Genomic DNA, 20,161 nt, shown 5'->3' with positions numbered 1-20,161 from the left:
ATTTTTCGTAGAAGTTATATACATTTTTTCCATTTTTACTCCATTTTATGAATATTTGACGAGGTATGTAGATCAAGAGATGAAACTCGCAAGGGTTGATTTTTTTTTTATGAAGAGTCCTATCCTTCATCTTTAAAAGGAGCTTAGGAAGAAATCGTTATGTTTATTTTTGTGAAAGATATGAATTCTTGAAGACAATTGGGACATATATAATACGAAAGGGTTGAAAAAGGGAAACGCAAAAAAAAATAGATTTATTGAAATAACAGATTTCGATAGTGGATGGTTTATACCTGTTCAGGTATCGCTGTATCGTCCTTCCCGTCCTCGCCCCGCTTCTTTTTCGACTGACTCGCCTTGCTTTGGATCTCCTTTTGGTAATACGCGCGATTTCCCAATGCTCTCTCGTGCGTTGGCACCAATTCGAGCAGCTCGTTCGTCATGCTCAAAGCACGGGCGACGTTACCTGACCGGCGATAAAGACGGAATAACATATTTGAAACGTGCTGCCAGAGGAGCGCGCGCGGGCTCTTTCCTTGGAAATTTTCCCGCACCTTTCCTACATGCATAATATAATTTACTGTTCGGAACCTTGCATGTACGTTGAAAACGCCAAGTACTCCAGGATGTCGGGCTTAGAGGTGGTGGTGGCGTTCTGCTCCTCCTGCAAGCGGTCCATGGCTTCCTGCATCCACAGCACCGTGTGATAGTAGTCGCGATTATGATAAGACTGTCGACCCAGCTCGAAACAGTCGCTCGCTGGAAACGTGGAATTGTCGCACGTGATAAGCAGTCAAATAGAAATAATTTAATTTTAATTTAAAAACATTTATAAGTCTCGATTCAAAGATATTGTTTATTCAATATTCTTCCCTCTTAAATCACGAAAATTGTTATCGTGATTAATATATAATAATGATTAATATGAAAAAAAAAAAATATTTTTTTATTAGTAAAATTGTAAAAAAAAATGTAAGCAAGGTATATATCTGTTTAATGCTGTATATAATTTCACCTCAATGCGTGCAATTGGAAATGAATGTTCTCAAAAGAAGAATGTTCTTTTTTTTCCATGTATATATATATTTAGAGGCGTGAAAACGCGTATATCCAGTTCGGTGTTCCATTGAACCGTCCTTTTTTCGCGAGGCAATCTGGATTGCGTTCAATTGAATTTCTTTCCATTCGGCTCGCAGCGGAAAGCACGTGGCCGCGGCATACTGATAGCGGAAAAGTTAGTTCGTTAATTAATTTTCCTTCCCTGAAAAACTCCCCCTCCCCCCTCTCATCGCACAGCGCGCCCTTCGTCTTCCTTTGCACCGAGCGAAACCACCGCGGCTCCTGCCTATTATGTCTTTTTTTTCATACCGTCAAAACCGAGCGGCCATTGTACAATTTATTCTTACACGAGTGACTCTTTGTGCCGCAACGAACTCGCTCTCCCCGTCAGATTTGACGTAGCATTGGGAAAAACGCGATTCTTTCGCAAATGTAATTTCGTGAAACATTTGCAGAAATTTTAATTAAATTAAATTTTAATTTTCGAGAGAAAGAGGAGGAATCAAGCACGCGTCTTCGCTTCGTCATGTAATTTCTTCGATACGGACTGATATTTACTTCCAATTGAAAGGATCGTTTGACGCGCATAAGGATTCCGGAATACCCGTAACATAAATTGAGTCATACAGCTTACACGGGAAAAGGGATGCTGTTACGTACCGGTCAATCCGGTGCTGTATTGCACCCCATTCAGGACGCCCCTCGCAACTTGCGCGGTCTCGAGTTTGTACGTGTCCTGCAGCCTCATCAAAGCGACTGCGGCCCCATTCAGGTCCTCGTCGGTCGGGAATTTCAGGTCGCTCCTGGAATTCGTGATGTTCGCGACGAAGGACTTGCCGACGTCCTCGGTTATCAGCTCTTCGACCTTTTTCCAGTCGGTGGTCAGCCGTTTCACCAACAGATAAGCGTTTATAGGATTCGACAGGTACTGCTGGATGTTCCTGGATGCCTCCTCGTGCTCCCTCGCGTAGCCTTCCACGTTTCTAAAAGGAAACATTTTCCGATTAGCTGGAAAAAGTTACTGGGGAAAAGGCTAAATTAATCCTTTTGCCGCTCGCTTCGTTTGAATTCAATTTAGAAAATAGCTTGCCGCTGAACGAAAACATATCGGAGCACGTACAAGATCCAGATGCGCTGAACCTTTCTACGAATGCGATTGGATCCATAATATTATATAATGTTAAAAAGATATAAAAAAGATTTAGTATAAAAACATTAAAGAATATAATATAAAATAATATAATAATCGTGACGTTTCACTCTATAAGATTTAGAAATTTTAGTTCTTATCATCTTAACGCTCAATGATGTCCCTTGATGCATACGTAAGAAGTTTTTTTTTAATTGTACATATTTAATGAGAAGCAAAAATGATAGTGATGGTTACTTGTTTCACGTGTGATTCTGAAGTAACTAAATTGCGCACGTTTCAATTACAATATTTTCGTAATTAAAAAAAGATTATTAATAAAAATATACTGGATTAGCATTAGAACACTAATATTTGAATTATCCAAATAGTTTGCAATAAATTTGACTTTATAAGCGGACAATAAATATTTTGAATGTCTGTTAAAGTTTCCGGATCTATTTTACAAAACATGTGATATATAAGATAGACAAATGAATTAATACATCCTAAGTACATCAGAAAAAGTGAGAAATATAAGAGAGAATCAATAAATAAATAAAAAAAATTATTATTCTGTGTAAAGAATTCCGTTCTTCAATTAATACAATCTGGTATCCGTATGATCAAATAATTTGGGGTTGCGCAAACGAGAGGAGAGATAGAGAGACATAAAGAAAGAAAGCGTGAAGAGGGAGAGAGAGAGAGAGAGAGAGAGAGAGAGAGAGAAGAAGAAAAAAGCGATGATAACTTTTCTTATCAGTGGGAAAGAGAAGCGAGGTGGAGCATCCCGCTCCGTCGTCTTCAATTGCAATCGGGGTTGTGATTCTATCGCGATATCAAGCCCGCGGCGAACGACGGAGACGTTTCCGACACCTGGCGACACCATTGTCCTCGACGATGTCACTCGACGACGCAGCGGGACGTCCTCTCGAGAGACGGAGGAAGAGACGACTTATCTCGCGACGCGAATCTCTAGAATAGACGTCCCTGTCGATTCGTTCTCGCGTTTAATGTATAGCCGAGACGCGGGGAACTTTTTTGTGCTAAAAACCCAATGAGGATCTCCGTCTCTTCCTCGAGACACCTCCAGCATTTCGCGTCGAAGAAGAAATCGTGACAAAAGTGCATCACCGCGGGAAAAGACATAAGTCAATCCTCTCGCAAACGAGAGTCGGGGGAAATTAATGATTTTCTTTTCTCTTACGGCGACATATAAAATCGGGAGTAATATATTTATAGCATTCTTTGTTATAATTCACTTCATGTGAACGTAGCTGTAAATTAGCGATTGAGAACAAATATATCATGGAATAAGAATGGAAATGAGATAAAAGGGAATCAACATATCGGAGAACAGAAGAAGACGAAAGGTACGGAAGTTATGTAGAAGAGCAAGGGAGAATATATTTCACTTATGATTGGATCTAAATTGCAACTGATATTACGTATAGTGATCAATTTAATTTAAAAAATATATACTGAGAAAAAAGTTGTTAGCTTGAGCAAATTTTTTAACTTCGTACATAGACGAATCTTTAGTTTTCAAAGAGCAAGAGTAGAGGCATGTCTTGTGAAAGATGATCACAAGAAGAAAATCAGCGCAACAATACTGCACCGAGAAAAAAATTGTTGAAAAACTAAAATATTTAATTCAATACACGTGCATTAAATATTAAGTTAATTAAATTAATTCTTGATTAAAAATAGTTAACATAAATAAAATATGTCTGTGCAACTAATAATTGTTGGATCAACTCAATGCTTAGTTGATCGTATCTAGCTAAATATTTTAGTTTTTTAACAAATTTTTTTTCTCAACGTGTGGATAATTATATATTGTATTAACAAATTAATATTTTTTTTCTTCTTTTTATTACACTAAATGTCAGGTGATTGGCTTTGAAAAATGGCTGTTTGCTTTCTTTGTTACGATTGGTCAAACTCCAATCTCCAATATGCAATCTCGATCTTCGACACGTGGTCACGTGAAACGAAGAGTGTAACGTGAATCGGCGTGGTGGTCCAGGACAGATCGATCGTTACCGGAGGTGCATGAATGATAGGAGTCATATAAATTACGAAAATAAACGCGGCAGGTGCGCGTGACTTCGAACGTTTCTCTCTTTCTCTCTTCATCCCATCTCCGCGACGTGCACACACTCCTCACACCTGACATTCGCAGCTGCCGCGAATTGCGAGCGGGCAATACGCGCGCTTCGCGTCGAGTACCTACCAATCGGTAAGTATCTGTGTACTTCGGTTACGATCCGAATAAATCCGGGTCATCAATAACCGAACGCGTTGCATCGCCGCGCTGATGGATCTTAATCCGCCCCATCCCCAGAGGGGAGGACGGAGTGCACGCGCGAACATTATTTATGATCGCTTAAGTGCATCGCGGTGAATCGGCGCGACAAATATAATTAATGAGTACGTACGAGTACACGGGATGCGCCGGCACGTATCGCCGAAAGTGCACGTTCGCTCACGAGAACCGCAATGATTTTTCATTAAGACCCAGTTCCCTCTCGAGCCGGCGGTAATTGAAATAAAAGGGGTTCTGGCGACGTATCCTATGCCCTGGTGAACTGTCGAGGCACCGACCGAACGATGTTTCGATTTAATTATTTAATTGCAAATTGCTGCATAGTATACCGGGTGATCCTCGAGCTTCTGCCGAAAAACATTAAAGAGGTAATTTCTTACATATATTCAAGACAAAAGACTTTATATGACTATGCATGTTCGAAGAGACTTAGTTTCAAAGATGCAGGGTGTTGAAATTGAAGGAAAAATTTCGTTCTTTCCAAAAATGGTGAAAACTTATTTATTTTAATGAAACTTTGCTATGTCCGATACAACCCTAAGGACCATGCTGTATGTCGAGGAAGATAAAAAAAAAAAAAAAAACGTTTTCTCGACACTACCGCTCAAAAGTACGAATATATGAGCACTGTGTTTTATATACATCCCTCTTTTTATACCTCATTCCGTTTAAATTCTACTTCATATTCTTTTTATATATGTAGATTATAATATTTTTTTTAGCCATCGATATTATTATTAAGTCCAACATTTCGAAGATTATGAAAAAAAAAATGACATTCACTCTTCTTCAAAGTTCCCATTATTTAATTAAAAAAGACAAAGTGGGTAAAGACTCTCGAGTGGCAGTGTATGCGTCGAATGCGGAGGATCGCTACGCTCGCGAGAGATAGAATTAACCCTTTCCCCCTTCCTCTAAAATCGAACAGGTTATCCCGGCGATTTATCTCGTACGTATCAGGCGTACAATCCGCCCCCGTAACATCACGATCCGGGAGAGATGCCCGTTACAGGGAGAGAGAGAGAGAGCTTACGGCTAAATGACACGTCTCGATATGGCTTTATTAAAAACGGAGCATCGTGTAAAAGATCCGCTCTCTTTTTTTCCTCCCCCTCTCTCTCTCTCTCTCTTCCTCGCCCGTTCTTCCTCCCTCGATAACGATACAGTTCTTTGTTTCGTAGCACCGAGCCAATAACGAAAGCCGTCTCGTTAGCGCGATTTTTCACCCCGTTCCTCCCGGGGCTGTCGTGTCAGCAACGTTCTCTCGCAGCTGCAGCGCGGCCGACGCGCGTCTCGCCGACGACAGATTTTAATTAACGATACGCGACACGCCGGTCGTCCGCGCTTCGAAAAGGGACGATCGGTCCCCGGTTTTCCGCCTGTGTCGTGGTTTTCGCTCTCATCCCTCATCCTCGCTTTCGACGCAACGACTGACGTCGTCGTCGTCGTCGTCGTCGTCGCGCTCGTACCACCCCGGCGGTTCGGTGGCGGTTCGCGCGAACGGGCTCCGGGCAAACCTTCCGCTTCTTTGATCTCGGCGAGAGATTATTTTAGGTGAGCCCGTGAGGACCGACTCTGCATACGCGCGAAGTGCTAATCTTTTGTGAGTTCACGAGCGGATGGAAACTCGGCGGGACGACTCCAAGACAAAAGGAACCGCTAAAAGAGCGCTTCGAGTACGGGGGAGGAAAAAAGTTGCACTCCGCGTCCCGGAATTTACTTGCGGACTTCGCCGCCAACGGTCCTTCACGGACACGTCCTTTCACACTGAAGACCACGAGGTCGGAGTGCATCCGTCGCAAAAAAATTGTAGCGCAATTATTAAGGTACGAATTTCCACTTGAAATTTGCGGCGAAAGAACGTGTACTGCGAGAAACTCTTTCCTTCCTTTCTCTGTGTTTTTTTTTTTCTATCTGCAGGTACTTTAATCTCCTCTTCCTCATTTTTCATGAACATCGGGCGCGCTTTATGCCGTATTTGCCGCCGCCTGCCGCGGTCAACCCCCGTGACACTCTCGAGAGTGTTTTTCTCCATTCGCGTCAGCCGCGCAAATGGAATAGCACGATGCGTATATGGTAGAATGAGTTGCGTGAGACAGTCGCGGCATGTTTCGGGGGCTCGTGTTTTGCACGCGAGCGACAAAGTTACAGCGAGTCGTTAAAGCGAAAACACTCGTAAAAACATTTCGACAGTACTGTATACATGAGCATGGATTAATATTACAAGAGATATTGGATATTTGCGTATACAAAATATAATATTAAAAGGATAAACATTGAGAGGGGACGCAAAAGTTTTGAATAAAATGGGATTTTCAATAATTGTAATTAACGTTTCTTTATTGAGCACTATTGGCAGACACGTCGATATATTATATATCATTAAAAAGGTAACACTATTAGCTGTCGTTCACAGAAAAAAGTTACTTAAATTCGAGTAAGCTACGGATTTTTAAATAAAAGTGGAAATGAGCTTTGACAACTGCAATCAAGTTAAACATCTGATCCAATTTTTCAAGTGGTTCAACATAATTATTTTCAGATCTGTATCTCAATGAAATTGATCTTTCCGTGTAGATCCCTCTCGTAATTAAAAATAAAATAAAATAAAATAAAATAAAATGTTGGTTTCATCTATTGAAAAAGTCAAAACTTTTGCATCCAATATAGGTATAAATAAAAAATTCACAAAACTAATCAGGACCCTCAAAATATTTGGGGTTTATTTCACGCTACAAGTTGAAAGCATATTTTTGATGGAAATGCATCACTGACAAAGGTGCTCGCTCTCAATCGAGTTTATCTTAATACTCGGTGAATTTGCAGCATAAAATAAACTCCCGTGTTCTCTGTCCGTGAAAAATTAGTTTCGCGACTGTATACAATATCTATTTAATTATTTAGTCATTTAGATTATCGCGCGACATTACGTTCGCAATTGTTAATCTTGCCTCGCGCAGGTTTCCCAACCGCTGTTTTCCACGTTCATTCGAATCCCACGTCATAACGGCACGCCGTTAAATCGCCTTGATAATTAAAGCCCGATGCGCTCTTCTTTATTCATCTGTCGTCCGCGCTCTCGCGGTAGCGCGCTTGCTAAATCCATCGTTGGCGCAAAGTGGCCGCGCCAGGCGGGAAGGCTTTCAAACCCCCATCCACCGAGCCGCGTCGCGACGCGTCCCGACGGTGGGACCCGTCGCTCTTACGCCTCCGCCTCACCCGTACTTCAACCCCTTTCGGGGAGACTCCCGCGAGAGGATAATAGCGATCGTCATTTAGTGACTCGGTCGGTGGCGTCGGAGGATTTGCATGAAAATTTACCGTTTCACGGGACTTCTGCCACCCTGCAGATGCAACTTCGTGCCGCAATAAAAAGGGGAAAAAAAGAGGGAAAAAGAAAATTCCTTCAGCGTCGGTTGCGACGTCCCGGCAAATTATTCATAAACTTCAATTTTAACGTCCTCGCGCGGGACGAAGTCGCCACTCGCCGATTATTTTTTCAGACGCCCAAGAGCGGATCCGAAATTGTTTTTTAATCTGGGACAAGCTTAAAATCATCAAAAAATTTCTAGCTCGTAATATTTAGTAATATAATATTAGTGCAATAAATTATAACATTTATCATATAAAATAACAATTAAAGACGAACGAGCGTAAAATGCGTTTTTCTAAAATCAATTCTTTAAGGGGTAACACCACTGTAGACGGCCCAAATAAAGCGTTTTTTTGTGAATTTTTTTTGCATGGAAGGAAAAGTAAGAAGAAAATAATATTTAAGGATGTTATTAAACATGTTTTTAAGTGTTTGTAAAAATTTTTTTATTAAAAAATATTAAAAAATGGCGACGCTATAGCCACTGTCGTGAGACGTGTTTATTTTTTAGGGGTTTGCGGCACGCAGCAGAACCATCGTAGAGATTTATCTGGAACAAAACAAAAAATTTTTTCTTAATCTACATGAGTATAGCTAGAGAAACACGTACGGAATTTGAGAAATATTTATTTTTGAGTAATTGGCACGCATTTAAAAAAAAATTTCAATTTTTGACGGAAAAAACGGTCACATATTTGTCAATAAATAATGTTCTAATCAACTTATCGAAAATTCCGTACGTGTTTCTCTTCGAAATGTTATTTTAAAGAAGTGGTTAAAATTTGGAGTGGAAAGAATGAAAATTGTTTGAGTTATGCTGCGTGCCGTTTTAAAAAACCATGTTTTGAGAAAAACGCGTTTAAAGCTTAGAGACGTGTTTTAGACGGGACAAAATGAAAAATGTGACTGTTTGAAATTTTTTACCATTAGTCTGCTATCCCAGGACCGTAAAGCATCCCTTCTTTGCTCAAGTATTGTTCCTCATTTTCTTTCCGCGACGATTTTGTGCTGGTGCGTGCCTTCTTTGCTGCATCTGTCAAAGCCCGCTCGGAGTGCTCGATCCTTGTCGCATTGGCTTCAAGGCAAAAATTGTATGCTTGGTAGCCGATATCCATCTCCAAAACTTGCATAATTCGTAAAATGTTAGTCAAACCGTCATTGAAGGTGCACACAGCAATATCAGTTGCTGCACATAATACTTTTTTGCCGCTTGAGTAAGATTTTGGCGCCAAGTTCCATACAGCAGCATTGAAACTTTCGTTGCTATTTTGAGTGTAGCCTCCCAAGCAACGATTTAGCAAATCATCACGGCTCAGCTCCTCGTAAATAGGTTTGATAGCTTCAAAAATTTCCTTCGGTAGTGGCGGCTTATGATGGTAAGTAGCCAAGGAATTTGCTGCTTGTGCCTTTTTCCAGTCGCACCAAGACTCCGAGCACTTCTCGTGTTGCGGATTTTCATCGGTTGACATTTTATGAAATAAGGTTGCCCAAATATCATTTTTCATATTTTTCACGGAGTTTGGATTCCGCCGTATCGCTAAACCATAATATATTGTAAGCTCGTCAATTAATTTAGCAGTTAATTTACCTTTTCCTCCGAGGCCTTTTACAATTTTTTTTAAATTTCGCAAACGAGTGCCCATTCTCTTTTGCACGTGATCAATGCACTCTTTCTTTTTCACTTCAAAATCAGAAGGTAAGTCATTAGGCTGTACCCTTCGAGCAGGTATCGATGTGCCGTAGGTAGTCGTTTTGGAGCAGCCCGACACGCTTAAGAAAGAGCGCGAAATTTCACACAAAAAATTTTGTAACAGACATAAGACTTTTTTTAACTCATTCTAGAAGGTTCAAAGTATTTTTTAAAGCAATAAAAAAAAAATCGATTTTTCAAAAATTCTACAGTGGTGTTACCCCTTAATGCAACTCCATTATAAGTAAGGTACGCGTTACCTTAACATTTCGACTACTTAAGTTTATACGAAATAACAAAGAAATATTATTGTTTATGTAAAAATATATATATTTTTTAATATTACTGTTTATGTAAAAATGTATTTTTTTTGCATAAATTTTTAATTTAAGAGAAGAGTTAATAAGTTATAGCTCACGTGTTCTCAAAAATAACTAGTTGAAGTTAAAAATTAATCAAGTCAAGTTACAAGTTAGTAATTTTTTAACTAGTTATTATCTATTTAACGTTAACAATGTAAAATTAATACTACATTTTTTAAATTCAAATTTCAATCGATGTCGTATTCGATAGTTCGATATATTCATTCGATTGCGAGATGGCAAAGGTAAATTCTTCTTGTTACCGACCGTATTCACGTATCACTCTGTGATTCCGGGATAAAGGCTCTCTTCATTATCCACGATCGATAAGAATGGTAGCAACCCGCACGTAGCAAGACACGCATGCGTACAAACCCAGTGCGGTTGGGTTCGGCGCGACGTCGGCAGCGCCGTCAGTCAGAAACGTTTCGTCATACGAGTGAACCGAACGATTATCGTGTTATGACGGGGTCGAGACGCCGGTCTTCGACGCGAAAATTTGAGGTTACCGGTCACACGCGAAACGGATAAAAGAGAGAAGAGAGAGAAAGAGCAGTCGCGCGATGCTGGACAACGACCCGACGGTTCTGTGACTGGAGTTTCTCTCGTCGAGTCGACCACGAGAGCACCCATCATGGCGGTCGCAGGACACGAGTCGTCGAACGTGGGCGACGGAAACTCGCCTTACCTCACGAGCTTCCCCAAGCGGACGCGGGACGGCTGGTTCAAGTCCGACGACCCGGACCTGACCGTCACGTGTAAGCCGTTGGCCGGCGTCAACGTTTATCTATACGGCAGCACTAACTGCAGGATCGTGGGTACGAGAGGTAACTACGAGTGGACTTTCAGGATCTTTACGACAGGTAAGTGGACACCGGCACCTTCCGCCTCGTTCGGTGTTCTCGGTGTTTCGTGGGAGAGCACGAGAGTGTATGTGCAAATTTCGGCGATGTACGCACCGGTATGTCCCGATAAATAAATTTATGACTGTGTCGGTGAATCTTGTGTACAATATCTCTGAACGCTACATTGTTTTGCCGGCAGATTTTGCAAGCGCAAAAACATTTCCAAGTTGAACTTTCAGAATTTTATAATTTAATGTATTATGAGCGATTATAATCATTACACTTGTGTGTATCAAAGAATCTTTAAATCCTTCTTTAATCAACTGTTCGTTTCTAGATTAATTTTAATCTTGGTTCAATTTACCTTTTATCTCTTCATTTAAAAAAGATAAAAAGTAAGTTAAAGAGTTAATTAAAGTTAATCTGCATTAATAAACTGCAGAAATAAACATGAAATACAATTAACACGTCTTTCTTTTTTTCCTTTATGAACATCGATTTGTTTCCTTCATCCTTTTAACACATATGTGAAAGACAAACAACACAGTAGAGAACTTGTACTCTAGCATCTCAATAAACGACACGTTAATACGATTACTTAAGCTACTCCGATTCACCTGTTTTGCCACTTCTCTGCCACCAATCCTCGATCCCGAAGGCGGCCAAGAGTTGCAGAATGTGGCCTTGATATCTGATGATCATCGAGCCAACTTCTTCCTGAAGTCAGTGCAAGACAAGGACGGCGTAGAGATCGGCGAGACGAACGGCCAGGAGTGGCAGTGGAGACCCTACCCGAGTGATCTTCGAGAGGACAAGAGACGATACCTGGTGACAGTCAGTTTCAGTGCCAAGAGACACGGCACGTATCGACAAGACATAGTCTTCGGCTTCCTCAATTGGCCGGTGTACCTTCAGAGAATCTGCGCGGATTATTTGCCCACCGAAGACTACGAGCGAATACAGAGAGCGACGAATTATCAGCATTCGCAGATTCCGTCGAGATGGGAGAAGCCGTACGCGTTCTTCTCGCCCTTCATTTCGCACGGCAATCCGCGAGAGATGAAGATGTCGCAAATCTACCCATACCCGGATCGGCAGAATTTTGCCCTCACGCAGAACACGCTGTCGGACAGTCGGCTAACACCAGGAAACTACCGGGGTCGGATGCACGAGATGATCACTCTCGAGGAGATTGCCCGGCATGAGCAGCTCTCGAGATACAACCAGATCTCGTGGCTACGTCTCATGTCGCATTACGTGCTGTTCAACAGCGACGGTTCCACTATCGCCAAATACACGCCGCCGGGTGAACTCTTCGCTCAGGTGCGATTCTTTCTAGCTTCTTGGAGATTCTCGTCTTGCTTATTGCACTCGCATGCGTTGCCTGGATCAGTGTATAGTAGCAAGCACAAAAATGCGTAAAAAATTCGAGTTTTTATTATACCTTTTTTTTTTACACAGAAAAGAACGTTTTTATTTCGAGAATATCTTTACATAAATATTGAAATAAGATTATATAAAGAACATTAAACAGACATAATTTGCTTACATGAAGAAATTTCACATTAATTTTGCTGCAATTTTTATCAAATCTTTTAAAGACGAATGAATTATGCATAAGCAAGAATATAACTTTTGCTTTATACATGAAATTGTATACAATGATTATTTAGTAGAATATATTTTTAATTGATTTTAATTTGATACTAATATTTTTTTCCATACAGTAAAGATTCCATTTTTTGATATGTTACTCAGAGACATACAACTTTTATCTACGTTAAAATTTAATTGTGAGGCACATTGATTATAATACCATAATGTAAATATAAAAATTATTGCAGCATTGAACAATGTCGACAATTATGTGAACAAAATAAAATTGCATATTTTTTTGCTCGCCACTGTGCCTGTTCGTTGGCTGTATACGGTTTATCTCGATTTTCTTGCGAACGTATGCATTATATACTTTTGTGTGACTATCTCGCGTGTATCATCTTAAGTTTTACTTAGTTCCCGCTCAATTACATTCACTCCCTATTAAGACGCGAATAATGACGCGTCATTTCTCTCCCGCTTATATCCAACGCGTGAAATTTATTGCCATCACAGATTCCACTCAGCAGGGACATCTTGGAGGATACGCAGAGCGGCAGACTTCTACAGCGCAGTTGTAATAGCGTTCTACTCAAGTTGTGGCAGAAAAAAACCAAGTATGACGTTTTCGAAGCGCACATCGAAGATAAGAGCTCGCACTCGATATACGTCAGACTGAGCAAAGAATGCGTGACCTTTTGGGATTTGGAGGCGCACAACGAGCTCGAGGTCGAAGTACAATTCGTGTTGAGCCGTCTGAACTTTTGCGAGTGGCATTTGGCGGTGGATAGTCTCGAGGACATGGATCTGGTGTTCCTGATGGATGGAACATACCGTAAGATCGATAACGAAATTATCCGCGACTTCATGCAGGTTGACAGTGATAATCTGAGTATCCTCTCTAGTCTACTGTTGAATTCGCCACTCAATGACGAACAGAAGCAAGTGGTCACCGCGATAACGTTGTCGATCAAAGCTTCTTCACCCCCAGTCCTTTTGCTAGGACCATTCGGCACGGGGAAAACATTTACCATAGCGCACTTGCTGCGTATGCTCGTACAAAATACGAACAATCGGATACTTCTGTGTACGCACAGCAACAGCGCCGCCGATCTTTATATCAAGGAGTTCTTTCATATCTGGTACAACAAGGATAAACACTCCAGACTCAAGCCCGTTCGGATATATTACAAATTGCGTGCATTAAACACGGTAGGTGAATGTTGCCTAGTTTCTTGAATATTGCAGGGAGAATGTCTCTCAATGGCGGTTTGATTATTCTCGCGATTTAGGTGCATCCGACGGTTCAGCAATACTGCCTAATGGACGAGCACAGTCGTTTCCGCGATCCGGTTGCGGCAGATCTACAAGATTGCGGCCTAATAGTGACTACACTGGCAACATCTAGTTGTCTATTGAGTCTCAAATTATCTCCGACTCACATAGTCATTGACGAGGCTGCTCAGGCCATGGAATGCGAGGCACTGATAGCTCTGACTCTGGCGAACCGAGAGACTCGTCTGCTTCTAGCGGGCGATCAGATGCAACTCGCGCCGGAAATCTACAGTGTCCTAGCGAACGAGCGAGGATTGGGCGTTAGCCTTCTCGAGAGAATGTACGCGTACTATCCACCGGAGCATCCATGTCGGATACATCTGTGTCAGAACTATCGCGCGCACGCGGATATAATCAAGTACACGTCTGAAACGTTCTATGACGGGATAGTTAAACCTGCCAACTTGCAACTGCTCAAGCATCCCCACATGAAACCGCTGATATTTTATGCCGTTAATGGCGTAGAAGAACAGGTACATGAAGAAACCTTGGCAAAATGTACAATTGAAGAACTTGATGCAATTTATCTATAGAGAAAAAGAGATCCGTGTATCTTCTGTGCAATTTCAAATTATTTTGTCGCTTTGTATATATTTACAGATTATTGTGTATATATATGAACGGTGTGGAAGCAAAAAAAAACGATATTAGACTGCAAACTTTTTAAATCGGATGAACAAAATCCTGTAAAAAATTCGATAACAGGAATATCACTCTCTTGCATCAAACTCTTCAATTGGACTTTAGAATAAAGAGAACATTCAGATCGATTTCTGATTGTTAGGCTGAATGTTCCACGGGATATCACCATGCCACGGAGGCGGAAGAGCTAGCGAATCGTGTCCTGGAATTGAGGAGAGCATGGCCGACGCAACAATGGGGCCCATACAACGAAGGCTCTATTGGAGTCTTGTCGTACTATCCTGAGCAAGTACAACGATTGCGAATCGAATTGCGCAAGCGTCTGCTCTTCGACGTGTCTGTCGAGAGGGTGTTAAACGTCCAAGGCAAGCAATTCACCGCAGTTTTCATTAGTACAGTCCGGACGAGGATATCCGACAGGTATCGACTTTTTTTTTACAGATGACACTAACGCATTTTAAACAATGCTGATACACAATATCAATTGTTTCGATTGTTACAGATCGTCCGCGGAGGTGAAAATCAAGGACTATGGCTTTTTAACGGATCCACGTTTATTAAATACCGCGCTGACGAGGGCGAAATGTTTCGTGGCGGTCGTAGGCGATCCGGTCGCTCTCCTCACTATAGGTTGCTGCAAAGATCTTTGGAGGAAATATCTCGAAGCGGCCGATCTGTTCGGGATGGACCGAAAAGAATTACAAACGCATCTGAATCAGGTTTCGAAAATTCAAATATCGCCTTTAAATCCGCATGCGAGGGAATTTTTCCCCAGAGCGACGCCGCCTCTGTGTTTCGTCCAGTATATTCAAGTGCCGATTTGGTATCCGATGATTTACCCTCCCTCGCAACGGCCAATGTGATGAAGCCGGGACGCGAAATGCAAGATTTTTATCGATCATTTCGGGACATTCGCTCCAAGAATCTCAAAACTATTTCGCTGTTACGATCGTCAGCATTTCCTTCGATCGTATCGATCGCCGCAAGATGAAAACTATATTAAGCTTTTTATACACTTGCATTGAATCTACAGTTTTTTATTTGTATGGTGGTATGAGTGTCTATAATGTATAAATCGTAATTTGTATTATTTATTAAGATGTATATTAAGATATAGATCATATAAGCACATTTCATTAATTGTAGTATAAATAATATCTCTTTATTTTTTGATGTGAGAATGAATTATCTATTGATAAACTGTTAAGAAAATATATGTGAATCATACCTCGAATGTATTTCACAATGATTTATTGAGTCTTTTAGAATTCTTATTTGTTTTATATAGATTTTTAAGCACCATAGACACATAATTTTATGTATACACGTACAGACAGAGCGAGAATTCTATGATCAATATTTTGTATTTAGATTTTTTTAGGTTGAATATCTTCGATTGTAAGACAGTGTATTTCTAAATAAAAATATAATAGAGAGATATATAGATATATATACATATTTTATGTAACTTTATTCTTATTTGAGAAGAATAAAAATATAATTTTTCGTAGAAAGGCCGGAGGTATCATCATTCCCCCGATTCTTCTCGAGATCCAACGTTTTTGTCACTGTCCCGCGTTACGCGAAAATGTACGCACCATTATGTTAACAAACGGCATCTAAAATATCACGTGTTAATCTTCTCGTATTAATAACACGATGTTACCTGGAGGAGGGGGGATGGCGTATACCGGGTCATATACAACGGAGACACACACACAGAGAGAGAGAGAGAGAGAGAGAGAGAGAGAGATACATCGCTGATACGCGACCCGGGTATTGTCTGATGCCTAGAGGCAGAGCACGTAGACCGCGCGTACACGCAGACACGTGTGCTACGTGCACCTTCGACGCCACCGCATCCACCGAATATTCGATACGTAATTCTATGCCCCGCGACTTGTCTCCCGCGCGATCCGATCTGCCGCTGTTAGCAGTATCGTCTCACAGAATATCCGTATGTTGACGCTAATTGAGAACGCGGGATGCAGGGAGGCTGTCGTCCAAGGAATATTGCGCGAGGTACCAAGTTTCCTTCTCGATGCAAAACGATACGCTGGCGTTGAGTGTAAGATACCTGATTACGTTAGTAATTTTGCAAGGAGGAGGTGGAGGTTTTGTACGGTTAAGTTGAAAGTGAAAATTGCAAAATTTCAGGAAGAGAAATAAATGGATGCAGTTGCCTGTATTATTTATTGCTATTTTTAAAATATAGGAAATTAACTTGCAATACAAAACTTGTTAAAAACAGAAGTTTTTTATTATTGAATATTTAGAGTTTTACTACGATTCCGTAACTTCTAAGGAGGTAATTCGTTATTTTCTCATCTAGTTTTCAGAACACTTTGTTCTAGATAGAACTTAAAATAGACCTTAAATTAGAACAACGTTATTACAAAATAATAACGATAAAAAACAAACGGAATTGTTAAATAAAGTAAAACGCGAAACTGTCGAAATTTTTCTGATCTTCATGATAGAAAACTTTTATATTTGTTGCAAATAAATAATTAGAATGCAAATAAATTTTGTGCATTCTAAATGAATATTTTACATCTCAAATATACTAATAAATAACATCTAAACGGGGAGAACCGTGTCCATTTGTTCCTTTCGCTGCAACAAATTTGCCTTTAATTGGACCATACGAATCTCCTGTTTCTCCCTTAAGCAATTAATCCAATTCGGCAAATAAAGGGGAATATGATGTGGGATACGAAGAAGACTCGATAAAATATACATAACTCGAAGAAAAATACAAGATTATCCCATCCGTTTATGCAGCATTAATTGGGATTTCACGGTATTAGAATGCGATCCGCGCTGAGGTGTCCGAGCTCTGCTGTCGGATAATTCAATCGGGGTTTTATCGGAAACGGACGAAGTTTTATTGAAAAATCTTAAGCGTGTTGAATATTCAGCCTTATCGCGGAAAATATTGCAGCGATCCCGGGAGGACCGAACTTTACGCGGCGCATACCGCGCGATCGATTTCTCGTGCGCGCAGCGAAAAGGAGAAATATATTACCGAAATTCCGTCGATAATTCCAATCGCGTTTCCTCTCTAATTAGCGGAAAATTAAATATAGTACAGTGCGCGCGAATACGCAAGTTTACGTACAAATTTGCGTCGCTCTTTTCGCCTCCTAATCAATCAGAACGAACATTTCCGTGAAATGGTTTCGATGCGATTCGTACACGAGTAATTTCTCCTACAAATATCAGTTTTTGCATACGTTTCACAACCGCTGTTCGAAGCTCTAAGGAATCAAAGTTGATAGATGTATTTGGTTTTTAAATTACGTTGTCACACGTGCCGTTTGGAAATTTATTAACGTTCCTAGTGAAAAAATTTTCATGTCTCATATTTTTAAGAATTTTTTATATTTTTAAATTCATGAAGATTTCTGAAAAAAATATCTTAAACTTCTTCAAATTTTATAAGTTTTTTTCGGAAATTATAGAATGAGAATTCTTAGAATACTTCAGATTCACACATGTAAGATGTCGATTTTCTCAGCATTTCTGATAAGTGTTCTAATTCGTCAAAAAATCTGAGAAATTTTTCAAGTAGTTATAAAAACTTTACAGAAAGTCTTAAAAAATACTGAAATTTATATACGCCGAGAAAAAAATTTGTTGAAAAACTAAAATATTGAGTTGGTTTAATTAAATCTTGGTTTAAAAATTTGAATGGTTGACATGAATGAACTATACCTTTCTTTGTGGAACTAAATAACTGTTGAACCAACCCAATGTTTAATTGATCGTATCAGACTAACATTTCAGTTTTTCAACCAATTTTTTTTCTCAGTGTAGAAATTCTGAGAAATTATATAAATTATTATTCTACAATATATAATTCAAAGGAAAATTTTTACCCCGGGGCTAAAAAATGGCGGCCCTATATTTTCAGCCCTTTCAGCGTAAAGAACGGCCAAAACGTAACGTACAAAAACGTGTGTCTGTCCATTATATTTTATGTTCGCTCGCAGACATCTGCGGGTAAGATCCGTACGAGCGCCGGCCGTGTGCCTTTGGGACGGCAAAAAAGGAAAGAAAGAAACGACGAGAAGAGGAAGGAAAAAGAAACGTCGCGCGGTATCAATTGCGGCAATTAATAAAAGGTAACGAGAGTATTGGGTAAATGAGGACGCTCTCGAGAAGGAGAATCGTTTCCGCGTTTCCGCCTATGCGATCCTCTCGAATCGACGATAAAAACAAATCGATCGCCGAGATGGGACGTTTAATTAGAAGCAAATAGTTACAGGGCGCGGACGCGGCTTGTGATAGAACTTTGTTATCTTATCGGAGCCAATTACAACGACGCTCTCGGCCTCCCGAGGGAGCACTCGAACGGCCACCGGTACCACCGTAATCGTGATTATTAATACCAGTAATGGCGCTTCCGGTGGCTGCGCGTCTCGACCCACGGCTCGTTTGTCCCACGAATCCCTAGCTTGAAAATTCAGTTCACCCACGTAACCGCCGAGGACATTTCCCTCCATTAAGCCACCACCGCCGGGCCGTACGTTCGCCTCCTCCCGAGCTCTCCTTTCTGACATGCAAATGAGTTATTGGCAAGAAGGGGTGGTGAAACGAATCTCGGTTCTATTTGCGACGAGACCTAGCGTGCATTTCATCCCGTTTACTGTCTTAGTTTTCCAGAAAAATAAAATTGAGAAAAAAATTACGTTTCTCGTTTTTTTTGTTGCGAAAAAATATAAAAAAAAGACGAATGTGAAAAACGAACGAGATATTGCTTTTAATTTGTCGTAAAAATAAAATTGAGGAAAAAATACGGTTTTTTCCATTTTTTTTTCCCCCGAGAAATACGACCGTGATAATATCAGTGGAATTTATTGATGAACTATTTACTTAGATCTACTAAATATGTAAGAAACTTTACAATCGTTGAGGATAATAAAGGTGATATTGTTAAGGACCCTTCCTCGCACAAAAATTCGGCAAGGAAACAATCGGAAAATATCTGACAATTTTTCTGAACTAAAAACACCATTCCTGATCGACGAAACAAGTAGAAATATCGATGTCTGCCGGCGCGCCAATTTGCGTGCGCGTAATTGCGAGGTCGGATAAGCGCGTTTCCGAAAATATTATCCCTGGTCGGAGCAGCGCTCGTTTCGTGAGCGAGATAAGATGCTTTTAATATCCGCGAATGATTTACGGAACTCGAGCAATTACTTCGATAGACAGTCATTTCGCGATGACGCGGCCACACGAAACGAATGACCGAAATGGTGGTCGAACGACCTCGTCACATATGTATTTGCAAATATGTTTTCGAACAAAAAGAAGAGACAAAAAAATGGCGAACAATCGAACCAACCAGAATCGCACGTGTTAAACGATCACCGATTTAAAATCTGCTATCAGAACTCGTGCGGACGCACGAATAATTAACTTGCGATTGTCCTCTCGCGCGATCTGCCCACGATTCTATCGAGCTGCGCTAAATAAAACGATAAATCTTGCGTATCGCGTGCACGCGTGCCTTTCCCTTCGGTAAAATTACATCCGCCGTTTATTCCAGTCGATACCGAATGCTTCTCGGGTTACAGTTAAAAAATATTCGAACGCTTAACCTGGGAATAGTTTTCATCTAGTTTTTTTTTTACGTGTAAACAATCAACAACAACAATCATTTTTTCACGTCTCAATTAAAAATCACTTATCAATTACATACTGTATATTATTGATTATTCTACGACTTATTAGTAACTTGAAATCATTATATACTATACATTTGTTTAATATGAAATCTGAAAAAGTAAGAAATA

The 20,161-nt window shown here is 40.4% G+C and overlaps 3 protein-coding genes across 3 annotated transcripts in view; 1 reads left to right on the top strand and 2 right to left on the bottom strand.

Moving 5' to 3' along the window:
* LOC105195693 (prolyl 4-hydroxylase subunit alpha-2) overlaps positions 1-20,161 on the bottom strand; it is a 196,808-nt gene that overhangs the window by 6,102 nt on the left and 170,545 nt on the right. The window contains exons 4-6 of the mRNA XM_011161213.3: positions 1,720-2,042; positions 592-759; positions 294-466 (exon numbers count right to left, since the gene is read on the bottom strand). Coding sequence (XP_011159515.1) covers positions 294-466; positions 592-759; positions 1,720-2,042 — 664 coding nt within the window. The remainder of the gene's footprint in view (positions 1-293; positions 467-591; positions 760-1,719; positions 2,043-20,161) is intronic.
* Positions 8,312-9,826, bottom strand: LOC113004275. The gene is made up of 2 exons (XM_039448163.1): positions 8,815-9,826; positions 8,312-8,440 (listed from the first exon to the last, which is right to left on the bottom strand). Exon 1 carries the CDS (start codon positions 9,531-9,533, stop codon positions 8,817-8,819), a length of 717 nt encoding a protein of 238 aa, XP_039304097.1. The 5' UTR covers positions 9,534-9,826; the 3' UTR covers positions 8,312-8,440; positions 8,815-8,816.
* LOC105195692 (probable helicase with zinc finger domain) lies at positions 10,577-15,874 on the top strand. Its single transcript, XM_011161212.3, has 6 exons — positions 10,577-10,805; positions 11,446-12,110; positions 12,900-13,595; positions 13,676-14,191; positions 14,503-14,780; positions 14,863-15,874. Exons 1-6 carry the CDS (start codon positions 10,577-10,579, stop codon positions 15,221-15,223), a joined length of 2,745 nt encoding a protein of 914 aa, XP_011159514.1. The 3' UTR covers positions 15,224-15,874.

Source organism: Solenopsis invicta, chromosome 4, assembly GCF_016802725.1.
Source record: "Solenopsis invicta isolate M01_SB chromosome 4, UNIL_Sinv_3.0, whole genome shotgun sequence".
NCBI classification, from domain to species: domain Eukaryota; kingdom Metazoa; phylum Arthropoda; class Insecta; order Hymenoptera; family Formicidae; genus Solenopsis; species Solenopsis invicta.
Note: the sequence above shows the minus strand (reverse complement) of the source record. Positions and strands in the feature narration are given on the sequence as shown.

Coding starts and splice junctions, on each gene's coding strand:
- LOC113004275 (XM_039448163.1), bottom strand. CDS start 9,533: ATGGGCACTCGTTTGCGAAATTTAAAAAAAATTGTAAAAGGCCTCGGA.
- LOC105195692 (XM_011161212.3), top strand. CDS start 10,577: ATGGCGGTCGCAGGACACGAGTCGTCGAACGTGGGCGACGGAAACTCG. Junction 12,111..12,899: donor CGGGTGAACTCTTCGCTCAG/GTGCGATTCTTT, acceptor TTGCCATCACAG/ATTCCACTCAGCAGGGACAT. Junction 14,192..14,502: donor TTAATGGCGTAGAAGAACAG/GTACATGAAGAA, acceptor TCTGATTGTTAG/GCTGAATGTTCCACGGGATA.